A 13,331-nucleotide genomic window follows, 5' to 3' on the forward strand; every position below is an offset into this window, starting at 1 on the left:
CTCTGAATTTGAAACGATAATCACCGTTCATGTATTCAGAGCATAAGTCATTACAATTTGAAACTGGTAACTTACACTATGATTCATCAGCAGGAAAAAAAAAGGCACAACAAGAAGAAGACGAATTTGATGCGACACGTACACGTAGTGCCCGTTTAGTGTTTAGGATTTTGATTAGGTTGATTAAGTCACTAAACCTAAGATATGTTGAAGGAGAAAATAAAAGTAAAGTTGTAATAGTTTTTCAATTTGGGGGAATTAAGGGGGATAAGTTAAAAGATATTGTTATCCTACCATCTTGTGGATAAGATAAGATACATTTTCTTCATGAGTAATCTATCGTCTACCTTCAACTTGGTAAAAAATAATAATTTCATTTCTTCCCTAACATGCTTAAATATAGGGACTTATTTTATTTAATTCAATACTAGACACCAAACCAGCACGCATCTAAATAGTATCTGCATATTAATGAAATAAGTAGCCATTACTGCTAGCAACCTAAACAAGCGACTTGGTCTCAAATATGTACCGCACATATATAAAGCAGTCACATGATGCGTATGCATTTTTCTTCCTATGTGCATTTCTATACATAAACAATCATGTAGGATTTTCAGAGTCAAATCCTCATGTACTATCACGGCACAACTGATTCATTTCAGCCAAAGTGGGGTGGTTTTTGACCCAAAAAAAAAGTTGGGTGGTGATAATTTTGAAACTTGTGAAGATCAGAGTTATACATACTATTTGTACAGAAAATAATGGCCTGTGTTGTGTTGACTTGGAATAAATTACACAAACTCACAAGGCTCTCAGGGATTCAAGATACCGATTATCTATTGCTTCTCTATCCGTTGTTGCCTCTTGTGTTTATGGCGTCGACGCGTTTTTGCCCAACTCTTTTTCTGTCAAAGTCTGACAGGGGACTTTCATCCCCGGGGCAGTGGGAAATTCTGCTGAAAAGTAACACCGACTAGTTCAGGGATATTAATTCATTTTTCTAACTTATCAATTCAATAAAATAAAATAAATCCTTGTAAATTGGGAAAATTATCGGTACATTTGAGTTAGACTAGTTGACTAAAGCAATTTGTCCGTCCCCTTCTATTAAAGCTCGCTCTCTCTTCTCTCTCATGAGTTAGACAAGTTGACAAAACCAATTTGTCCATCATCTTGCACCCAAGTTTAATCTCCCTCTCAATACATTGGTAGCTTAAAGTACCGTTTTATGAAAATAAATAAACAAAGGAAAACTGGGGAAATGATCTCAAGAGGTAAAAAAAATGAAAATTGCAAAGTAAACTAGGCTAAGCTGGCCCACTAGTGACAATTTTATAGATGCAAAATGGGCCAATAGCAATTCTCAGCCCGTTATCATTCTTTCCTCCTTTGGTTTTGGCAGAAACGAGGAATCTAAATTTTACACCAATCGGTTTCGTAAGAGCATTTACAGTGGGGAGATGTAAATTCGGTGGTGTAAAGCTATGTTTATATCTCCTTCACACCTTCGGGAGATACAAATATCTTTCTTTTTTTTGTATTAATTCGTTTTTTTGTTAAATTTTTTGTTGTGTATTAGGTTTAATTATTTTTTCTAAACAATCGACCGAAATTTTTTAAAATTCCTATAAGATATAATTTAATTCAATATAATGTAAATAAAATTAATATGAACTGTTGGCTTTGATATGAATTTTTTCTTCACCATTGATCAATGTAGTTGTTAATTTCATATTTCAATTTGAATGAAATCTGGCCATACATTAGAGAGTTGTTGGAGAAGAACTTAGTACATTTGCATCATTTTTAGTAACTTCCTCATATTAATAAATCTCAACCACTCCCTGGCCCACCATTTTAATAACTTCCCCATCTTTTAGGTAGATTTTCTCTATCCCTTCTCTTGGCTTTTCTGCTACGGAACCACTTGGCTGAGTCTAAAATTAAATGTACATCTTTTTTCTCATCTCACGGCTATGATGTACATTTACAAACATATATACCTTCCCATTGAAGTCGACAACCAAATGTATATATTTAACATACACCTTCATATACACCTTGTCTATGTGGATGCTCTTAAACGTGCCACATAAACATTTAACAGCTATAAATAACATATCACATCACTCCAACCGATGTGTCAAAGCTGATGTGGAATGAAGGTTGGAGGTTGAGATGTTATTTTTGACATTCCAAAAGCAAGATGTCAAATGAATATTTTATTATTTTTTCTTTTCTTTTCTTTTTAATTAAAAATGAATCAACACTAAAATGTAATAAAATAATAATTTAATTTGACATTTTCAGGTGGAGTGTAAAGCTTTGTAAGATGTCAAATTACCACATCAGCCATCAAATTTAAATTTGATGTTCGGTATTTGAAGGGAGATGTCAAATATCAAACATCAAATTTAAATTTGATGGCTGATGTGGCAATTTGACATTTACACAGTTTACACTCCACCAGATATGTCAAATAAATAATTATTGTAACAGTCAAATCATTTAAGATAAAAAAATAAAAAAAGGAAAATTATAAATGAAAGTAACAGTCAACTATCTTTTAAAAATAATAAAATATTCATTTGACATCTTACTTTTGAAATGTCAAAAATAACATCTCAACCTACAGCCTTCATTCCACATCAGCTTTGACACATCAGTTAGAGTGATGTGATATGCTATTTCTAGCCGTTAAATATCTATGTGGCATTTTTGACACATCGGTTGGAAATGCTCTAAGCAGCGATTCCTTTTCCTTTGAGAGACTTCTTCTTTCTTCTGAAGCAGGTTTGCTGGCGTTCCATTCCAGCAACGACTGTCGTTTCATTCCTGTAAAACCTAGACGTGCAACTTTCTTCTTTGTTCTTCTAGCTGTTAGTCTCCAACGTTTGGACATCATTTGGTAAAGTGGATTATTTACTTATTTGCACTTTACTGATTCTGAGTTTCATGCTTTTCTGGTAGCTTTTGATTGTTGCATGCACGAATTGGACAAAGTCTTTTCAGGAAACATAAATGGGTGTCAAGTGAATGGACTGATCGGTTTAAAATCTTCCAAACCTCATTGAAAAGCTTGTTGCTTTAAATTTCTAAGTTTGGTTGTTTTAGTTGTTTCCTTGTGGACTCCTAGTTGAGTTCATATCCTCATTTTCATGAATTTGACAAAGAAATTTAGAGTGCTATAATAAGCAAGCAGCATCCTTGTTGTAAAGATTTCGTATTTGCACTGAAAGATGGCATGGCATCTGTCTTGAAATTAATTGAGTTGCTGTTTTGCAAGGCTCAATGGAGGAAAGTTCGGAACTTTCTTTCTTGAAAGTAATTCTGGTTTGTTATTGTGTCTGTGCTTTTATTTGCTTTGAGCTTCTTACAAGGTCTGGTCGTCCTGAACTCGTAGGAACAAGTACTGCTTTTATATCTAGCAGTTAAGAATTAAGTTGTCCAGAAAACATATAATTTTTTTGAAAAGCTTTTAAGATAGAGTAAAACTAAAGAAACAAACAATAGGTAAATAAGAGTAAAATAAGTTAAAGCAAACATGGTATGGTGAATTACATTAAAGACGTTGTTCTAAAGTCTTTGTAATTTCCATATATGCAGGTAATGACGGTTTACAAGACTCCAAGATATGATCTCTAATATACAAGCTCAAGGTCCATTGTGAACATGTTCACAATCATATATAGGTTTCCAAGTCACCGAACTATTGCTAAAAAATAATGGCTTATGAGGTAAAAACAGATTGCATCATCTGTTCTAATGCTAGCAAAAATATTAGTAGCCTTAATCTGCCAAATGTTATAATCATTGCTTATAAGATAGAAACTTCCATCACAGAAGGCAGCATCCTCAAATGGCTCACCATCCAGTTTATGTTTAAGCCATGATTCAGCTCCTGGGACCCAAAAAGCAAAGCTCCGGACATTGACTATTAACAAGCAAGCAAACATAGTTTTCAAGGATGGGAAGACCCGAGAGAACCATATTATGATAAAAGTTCCATGTTTTGGGAAGATCAGTTTTGTTCCTAGAGAATGGATTCAACAAGCTAATCTCAAGATAGAAACAGCTTATTACAGTGATGATGAGAGTTTAAAGATGGTCCATGTAAAAGTTGGCGGTGCAGCTTATTAGCAGCAGCAGTGTACCAGGCTTTTGTAAGTAGAAAAATATCGGACAGATTATATATCCCTGCGTGGTCGGTGCTTGCAGTAATTATATTTTAGAATTTTATTTTATTCAAAGTCGTTTGGGCGTCGATAAAGACATTCTTTTATCATAAAATTGAAAGCATTATCTTTCCATTCATCACATGTGGTTCAATTTCAATGCATATCGGGTGATCCAAAATTCCATCAAATTGACCAATTCTATATTTTGTATGACTATGTTGTTGACACGTCAAAGTATTGTATAATATGATTGGATCCAACTGTTTCTCCTCGTGGAGGATCTGAAAACAACAACAAGAAGAAATGCAATCGTGTTTATGTAAACAAACAATGTGTGAAGCGCGTATTAGGTTGGTTGGTTTGCCGTGTTTGTCTAAATCACAAATTTATTACAAATAAATATGTAAGAGTTGCTTAAGATTGTCCAATTTATTGTTTTAAATTGTTTGAATTACGGTGCATATTAAGAGAAGTTAACAAAATAATTATAGCAATTTTTCCCCAACTACTTTAAACAAAGTGGTTGTGCGGGGTCTAGTCTAGTGAAAAAAGAGTCTTTACTTGCTGATCAGAGGGCTCAAGTTCGAATCCCTGCATCATCATAGTTGTGTGTGTGTGAAAAATTCTCATATCCTATAATTTAGATAATCACTTGTACTAAGAAAAAAATTAATTGTGTTTGACTATACACCTGAAAAATATTCCAATAACAATTAATTTATTTTTGTTATAATTAATAGTTTAGTCACAAAAATAATATAATAAACTATGAAACCGCTCGTATATCCCTTTCTCCATGTTTGCTCCACTTGAGATTAATAAGCCATGTTTTTATTTGCTAAACTTTTAATTGAAATGCGTTTGGGTTTATTTATTTAATTATTTTAAAGATGTAATGAGTTTGGGTTGATTAGGTTGGTCCAACTCAATCTCGTCGAGTCATCCTTAATGGACAACATACCTCTTACGCCATTATATATGTTTTCAATGGCAAAACTGGAATGTCAAATATTTGATAAGAAATACAGTTTTAAGCATAATTAAGAGAAATATGAGATTATGAAATTGCTCTCAAGTTGCTGTGCATGTTGTGAAGGCATCTTTCTTACAATATTGATCATGTGACCGACACTTATTTTCAGTATAATATAATAATAAATTGGGAATTTGAAATTTAATAAAACCTTCCAAAACGAAAACAATTACATCATGGGATTCTTGTGCAAAATGTCACACATTAAGTTGGAATTCAGTAAGACACCATACCATCCAGTAAGTTCGTTTTTTTGTATTTAAATTTGAATTGTTATTTTTTAAAATTAAATTAAATTAAAATAATTTAGATCATAAATTATATTTAAAATAATAACTTGTTATTTAACATGGATTTGTGTTACTACAAAATCGATAAAATTTCATAATACGTGTGTGGGAGGGATCAAACATGAACTCTTGAATTTATAACAGTAATTTTTATTTTTATTTTTGGGGTCGACTTGAATTTATAATAATATACTAAAGTTAAAATAAACATAAAATAATAATAATAAATATGAATATAATAGTGGCGTAAAAAGTAAAAAAGATGAATATACTACGATTGTTGCTAGAAAAATCAGCACTAATTTATTCTTAGGGTAGGCGACCGTTGGGTTCGATCAATCAAAACGTGGGGATCTGACTGCAGCACTTGCGCAATGGCCTAAAAGGCGCGTTGCCTCACGCCGTTACAAAGGCCGTGGGCTCTAAAGTCTAAAGTGAGAATTAATAAATGAAAGTCTAATCGTTTTCTAGAGAAAATCGAATGGGGATAAGGAGGATAAAAGACATCGTCCCCATCAGAGAGTATCGCACCATACACGTGTCAACGAATTTCCTCCATCACACGTGTCAGTAGTTAAGATCCTCACCTTAATGACTAATCCGAGTGGCCTCAATGCCACCAATCGCGACCCAGTTTAGTAACAATCACTAGATAACGCTCAAGCTCATGGCCCATCAATAGTTACTTACTCACACTCCCACACACTCACATACATTACCTATGTTACCCTTGATAAACTGCAAATTTCCATCCATTCCAAGCATCACGACAGTATTTGAGTAGAGACAAGATTGTAATTTACACATATGGGTGCTCCCATCGCATTAAATCATGGGCGCCCCAAGTAGATGGCGATTTTTTATTATTATTTATTTATAGAAAATAAAAATAAAAATTTGTTTTGTTCTTCTCCTACCACTACGCAGTGCCCATCCATCCATTTATTCAGAGCCTTGCTTCGCCATTTCCTTTCTTTCGCTTCCTCCATCGCTTCCCTTCCCCAACTATTCAATCTCTCTCTTTCTGTCCAACTGGTTTTACCAAATTGCCCCTGGAAACCTGACCTACACTACCCTTACCTTCTTCCACCAGATCCATTTCACTCTCAGCCTCCATTTTAGGGTTTTGCTATTTCGGTCTAGCCACAGACTCCAATCCTTTTCTCCGATCCGATTCCCCCCATTGTTTTCGATTAACTCTCATTTCTCACAAACCCTTGAGACGCCGATCCTCTAATTGAATAAATTCCCAGAATCGCTTTCTTCTTTTCCATTGCCGTTGACTTTGTTTCAGGGTTTAAGAGGCTACGTACGTACAAGGACCAGATTTAGGGTTCTCGTGCAAGTTTCTGATTCGGTGTTATTGCGATGTTGGGTACGGGGTTGCAGGTCACGCGCGCCCGCGGAGAAGACCGATTCTACGACCCGGCCAGAGCCCGTAGAGCCCACCAGAACCAGAAAGCCGAGCAACTTCGGCGAGCTCAGAGCGACGTCACGCCAAGCCAATCGCCTTCGCTCAAGGTTAACCCTAACCGGGAACCCGAGAACAGGGTCGGGTCAGATGACCTTCCCAAACCCGTCGCCGTGCCTGCTTTTGAGCCTGTTGTCAATCCCTTGAGTAATCTCGAGCGGTTCTTGCAGTCGATCTCGCCATCCGTGCCCGCTCAGTACCTCTCTAAGGTCTTCGTCTAAACTAAACAGAAATGTTACATTTCTTGGTTATTTTTCTCTTAATTTTGTGATTGAATATTTTACTTTTGGTAGCAGACGACGATGAGGGGATTGAGTACTTGCGACGTGGAATTTCAGCCATACTTTGTTCTTGGAGATCTATGGGAGTCTTTCAAGGAGTGGAGTGCTTATGGTGCAGGAGTGCCTTTGATTTTGAATGACAGTGACTCTGTGGTTCAGTACTATGTCCCTTATTTGTCCGGTATTCAGATATACGGCCACTCTATGAAATTGCCCACTAAGACAAGGTATGCATTTTACTCAATACTCGTCACTTAATTTGATCAATTGTAATGTTCCATATGTTGCCTTTTGAACTAGTTCCAGAGGTGAAAGTAAATTAATTCTATTTATTTTAGTTAATTTTATAGTCCCCTTTCATGCTGAGGTTTGTATTTTTCTCATTATAATGATTACTCAATATAGTATTTTGTCATTAATATCTTTTCTTATCCTTATCCATTATTGATTGTTTTTGCTAAGTATTTTATGGCTTGAGAATGGATGGTAAAAGGATTTAATGGTTTGCTTATTCTTCCTACTCGTTGCATCTGAATCTGTACTTTTGACTGAATTGATTGATAGTGTTTTACTTAGTCCCCGCCCCCTTCCTTCCCGTATATTGCATATTATGTACTCTATCCAAAATTTGATTGTCCTTGTGTGTGATAGGCGGCCAGATGAAGACAGTGACAGTGAGTTCAGGGATTCTAGTAGTGATGGAAGCTCTGATTATGAAACTGATAGATTAAAATATTTGAGGGAGCAGCGGAATCACCAAAATCTATTGAGTGAAATTCCTTGTAGGATAGAAAGATTATCTCTGAGAGAGCCGCATTTTCCACCTCATGAAGACTGCTCTAGTGACGAGGGTGAATCCATAAATTCTCAAGGTTGCTTACTATTTGAGTATTTTGAGCAGGACCTTCCTTATTGCCGCGAGCCTTTGGCTGACAAGGTTATAATTGCATTTATTCACTAATTCGTTACCATGTTTAGAACAATTATATTAAAATTTTGGTACTTGTAACTTTCCTTCCCTGTTTTTGGAATTTTTTTCTCAACTCTCCAATTTTACAGATACTAGATCTTGCCTTCCATTTTCCTGAGCTGAAGACACTAAGAAGTTGTGATCTGCTGTCTTCCAGCTGGATTTCTGTTGCATGGTACTTTCAACCTCTGCATTTGTTTCCTGGGTCATACACTGTCATGTGACTAATTGGTTTTGGTAAAATTGTTTCAGGTATCCAATTTACAGGATTCCAACGGGACCAACTCTAAAGGATCTTGATGCGTGCTTTCTGACGTACCATTCACTTTTTACACCCATGGGAGGTACTAATCAATTTCACTGTTAGTTTTGAAAACTTGTGTGCATGGTTTTTCCAAGAATGGAAGTTTGTCCCCTGGCATTTGCTATGCATAATTTATACACCTTGAGATGCCAGGTTGTTTCATTTTGTTCATCAGTCAAATTTTTCCACATGTAATCATATCTGATGACGTGGTCTAATTTTTTCACATATAATCATATCTCACAACGTGGCGACAGAAAGAATATTATCCTATCTACATTCTGGAGTTATTGGTTTTCCTTATAGATGGTATTTTTTAATTTGAGCAATTTACACCCATGGGAGGTAATAATTAATATCATTGTTAGTTTGTCGTGTGCATGGTTTTTCTGATGATGAAAGTTAGTTCCCTGACATTTGCTCTTTAGAACACGTTTGAGATGCCAGGCTGTTTCATTTAGTATGTCCGTCTGATTGTATATTACTATGTGACGACAAATTGAGTATTACCTTAATTACTTCTGGAGTCAATTGGCTTGCATATACATGGTATTTTCTAATTTAGGAAATCTACAACTTCGGGAATTTTATTATTGTAAATTAAAGAAAGCTTTTCCATAATTCCATTATGTTGGATATATCTGTAGAACTCCAGAGTTATGTATTGCACTTATCCCCAGCACTTGCATGCATGTCTCCCCTTGTCAAAATTTATTCTGGCAGATAGATATACTGCTGATGATGTCATTAGGTGTGAAGTATAACTAAAGTGCAACTGTCTCAGGACCACAAATAAATATAAAAGGGCTGGATAATTGTCTAAATGCCAAGTTGTTTTCTTTAGAATCATTCTAGGTGTTGTACAATCATCTCTGATAAGCTCGTCTCTTCTTTTGATTACTCTTGCTGCTGTTGTCAAACCAAACTCATCTATTTCTCGGTTGCTTATATTATTTACGTAATGTTATGTTTCAGGTGTACAAGATGCCCGGGCTCCTGTAGTGACATATCCGAGTGAAATGGATGGTGTACCTAAGATGTCATTACCTGTTTTTGGCCTTGCTTCATACAAATTCAGAGGGTCCTTGTGGACTCCTAATGGGGGATTTGAACGCCAGTTAGCTAACTCCCTGTCGCAGGCTGCTGACAACTTTCTAAGAGTGCTGCAGGTCAATCACCCTGATTTTGTGTTTTTCAGCCGTAGATGATATGAACTATGAAGATGTTACTAACTGTGTTGCTACCACCGTTCTAGAAGTGAAGCCTGTTTGCATGAGTTACTTGTGAAAAAATCCCTGTATTGTGTGAAATTCAGGGTGGCAAGTTGGTATGCAGGGATTCCCTCGTTTTGGTTTTCTGTTATTTTACTACAGGAGAAAGAAAGGAAAAAGAAAAGGAAAAGGAAAAGAAAAGGATGAAGGCAACTTAAAGAAAAGTGAAGCTTTGGCATGTGATGTGATGAAGGCTGTAATAACCTCAGCGAAAAGTGAATAGAGGAAATATAGTTAGATAAGCTATAGATGGTCTAGCTAATCAAAGTTGCTTTTTAATGGAAGCAAGCTCTGTCTTGCTCGTTTTCTGTGTTTTGTTCTTAGTAAGGAAGGGTATATTATAAAAGAAAAACCAGGCTCTTTTTTTATGCCAAGATGATGATGATGATGATGATGATGTTAGCATGTGTAATTTTATCTATGAGGGGATTTTGATATAGAGATTGTATTTAAGGTTTAGCTTGAGCTTCCTTCCCCGTATGTGTTTTTGTTTGGAGTCACAACCGCCCACTTATTAACTCTTATCTATCTATCAAACTCTGTTTTATAGCGTAAAGATTGTTGATTCTGCTCTGGGTTTAAGCGGCAAAGAGGCTCTTCAAACCAAATTATTATTATTTTTAAAATTTCAACGCAAGAAAGAGAAGAACACAGAGCGCAAACGGGAAACAATTTTCAGGAGATAGGAAAGGAAGATCGGAAGTCCAATACAAAGGCTCTGGGAAATCATATGTTTTACAGCAAATGAAAATTCAAGATCCATCAACTTCAACTTCATTATTAAGTAGGTCATGGAACTTGGTGTCCAAAGCGTCGGAACACATCTGACTCATAATGCGGTAGAAAGACAACAAATCAGAAAGCTGCTCTATCGACATCTTCCCAATTATGGCCCTTGCAACTCTCTCCCTCTCCTCGCTCATGTTCAGTCGTTGTATGTATGCCGAAGCATTTCTTACTGTTGCCCCCATCTGCTTCAGCCTTTTCTCTTGCTGCAAACTCAGTGCTGTATTTGCCTGCATATACCACAACATTAGACCATTAAAATCGAACGATGACGGCTAATGTGATTATAATCATCGTTTAATTACTCACCTCCAGAAACTCTGCTCCAACGTCCAGTTGATCAGATTCTTTGCCTGAAACAATTCCACGCCTAGAATACATGTTTTTGGCAATGGAGAAGCTCCTTGCAATATTATTCCTCTTCATCTCTAGGTCCTGATCAAGCTGTGGAGCCTTCGGCACACATGCCGAGTTTTGACTGAGCTTCTTTTCATAAGCTCTCACTGCTTTAACAAATTCCTGCATGAATGATAATATTAACCATGACAAATGACACGCAACAAACCACAAACATGAAAAAACAAAACAATAGAACAAATTAATTAAGGTCTTACCCGATATGCAGCTGCGCATCCTGGATATTCAAAATTGTCTGAATCCTGTTGTCGCATTCTCTCCGGATGGAATTGAAGTCCCATAATAAACTTCCCCTCCTCAGGATTATAGGCATCCGGATCATAAAACCCTTCAACCAAACCATCAGGAGCGAAAGCCATCGGCGCGAATCGCTCTGCCAATCTCTTAACCCCCTGATGGTGATAACTGTTCACCCACATCTCCATTTTCTCATCATCCAAAGAATCTTTGAACCACTGATGCAAAGGTGTATTCTCCACCACCGTCACCCCATGTCTATGCCCGTCATAATTCTCATAGTTTATGTGAGCCACTCTTTGAGCGCAACTCTGATCTGGGCATTCTTTCAAAAGTTCTCTCTCAACATCTTGATAAAGTGTGCCTCCGCATGCAACATTAAGGACTTGGGATCCTCTGCATATTCCCAAGTATGGGATGTTTCTTTCTAGGCATAGCTTTGCAAGCCCCAGTTCAATGGAGTCTTTCTCTTTATCAATGGCGGTATCGCTTGCATGTAGCTTGCCAATTTCTTCTAGCTCGTCTGGAGAGAAACCAGAGAGCTGCGCATCGTAATGGGACGGATCAATGTCTTCACCTTCGCAGAGAAGAACTCCATGTATTGGTTCAAAGCTTTGGAGTAGCATGTGGACTCCACTGACTCTGGGGACAATAACAGGTACTGCTCCATAGCTTACAATTAGATCTAGATGATATTCTCCTGTCCCATAAGATGTTTTAATAATCAAAATTAAAATCAAGAGCAACTGAAAGATTTTATTTGATGTTCGAAATAATAAAAACCAAATTAAGTTTATGATAACCAAAGGTATTGTTCCATTTGCATTGAAACTATAAGAACTGCTGCGAAATCTGAGTAACAGCATATCATATTCCAAGGAGATGGATATACGTAAAAAGTTGGTAGCCAAAGCCAAACAAAGTAACAAACAAAGAGATAGAGACTAACCCACGAAATCTACGAACTTGTTCTTGCGGAGGGTTCGTCGAGAGACGATAAGAACCCTAGGCAAAACCATTGACACATCAGAATTAGCCATTGATGAAAACAGTAACGTTGCACTGGACGAAGATCAATTATCTCTAATACACACACACACGTATATATATATATATGGAGAGAGAGAGAGAGAGAGAGAGAGAGAGAGAGAGAGAGAGAGAGAGATGAGTATAAATATAACGAGAGTGTGATGTGGATGGATAGGGATCTTCTAAATGAGGTCTTAAGAAATGACGTGATAGTTGGTAATTATGTGAATGGAGAGCAATCTGCTAAGATTACATTTTGTTTCCTTGTTTCGTGGGTTGGATTTTGTTTCTTGTTTTGCGTTTTGTAATAAGATCATAGACAAGATCGACTCTAATTAAGTGGCTGCCTCTTCTTCTTAATATAGTAATTACGATGATGATAACCAAATTGAAGATTTGCTCTTCGTCTTGGCTCCGCGTATGGCCTTTTTTGGCCAATGCTTATGCTTTATTTTCGTGCCATGTTTGTTAGCTTTGCGATATTTTAGGAATTTGGATAATTGATTAGCACCAAACCGAAAAGTCAAACTGCGAGTGAGTCAATCGTACATTCATTCATTCGTATGTGGATTGATCTTTGAGCACTCATTTGTGGCAGAAACAAACAACAAAAAGCCCAAACCACCTCTAAATTGCCAAAGGCCCAAACACGGACAGCCCGGGCCCGACAAAAGTCCATATACTTGGTTACCTTTAAAAAGATCCGGTTCTATGTTTAGGTTTAGGTATTAAACAATCACTAAGTAATCCTTAACCAAGTACCAAAACAAGAATCTCAAAAGCATCGTGTCCCTCTCATATTTAAATGTAAATCTGTAACAAAAATAGTAAAAAATTATCACACAATGTTATCATTATTGGTGCTAAGTATGTACGATATCACTAGACAAACGACTAGTTGATACATTATCGTAGAATGATTAATTATTTACTCGCAGAAATATAGATAATGTTAATTTGTGTGAGTACATACAACCATCAATCTACATCAAACACCCATCCATCATTGAAGGGGTGACCTCCTACATCCGGTAGCACAACCGGCAAACTGGCGCTCCGAC

The 13,331-nt window shown here is 36.6% G+C and overlaps 2 protein-coding genes across 2 annotated transcripts; one reads left to right on the top strand and one right to left on the bottom strand.

Annotated features, from left to right (window-relative positions):
- Positions 1-6,391: 6,391 nt before the first annotated feature.
- Positions 6,392-10,323, top strand: LOC117631181. The gene is made up of 6 exons (XM_034364189.1): positions 6,392-7,184; positions 7,272-7,483; positions 7,908-8,193; positions 8,316-8,401; positions 8,479-8,570; positions 9,506-10,323. Exons 1-6 carry the CDS (start codon positions 6,873-6,875, stop codon positions 9,736-9,738), a joined length of 1,221 nt encoding a protein of 406 aa, XP_034220080.1. The 5' UTR covers positions 6,392-6,872; the 3' UTR covers positions 9,739-10,323.
- Positions 10,324-10,398: 75 nt separating this feature from the next.
- Positions 10,399-12,366, bottom strand: LOC117631173 (putative glutamine amidotransferase GAT1_2.1). Its single transcript, XM_034364179.1, has 4 exons — positions 12,191-12,366; positions 11,202-11,941; positions 10,897-11,106; positions 10,399-10,817 (listed from the first exon to the last, which is right to left on the bottom strand). Exons 1-4 carry the CDS (start codon positions 12,279-12,281, stop codon positions 10,554-10,556), a joined length of 1,305 nt encoding a protein of 434 aa, XP_034220070.1. The 5' UTR covers positions 12,282-12,366; the 3' UTR covers positions 10,399-10,553.
- Positions 12,367-13,331: the final 965 nt, after the last annotated feature.

This window comes from Prunus dulcis, chromosome 1, assembly GCF_902201215.1.
Source record: "Prunus dulcis chromosome 1, ALMONDv2, whole genome shotgun sequence".
NCBI lineage: Eukaryota > Viridiplantae > Streptophyta > Magnoliopsida > Rosales > Rosaceae > Prunus > Prunus dulcis.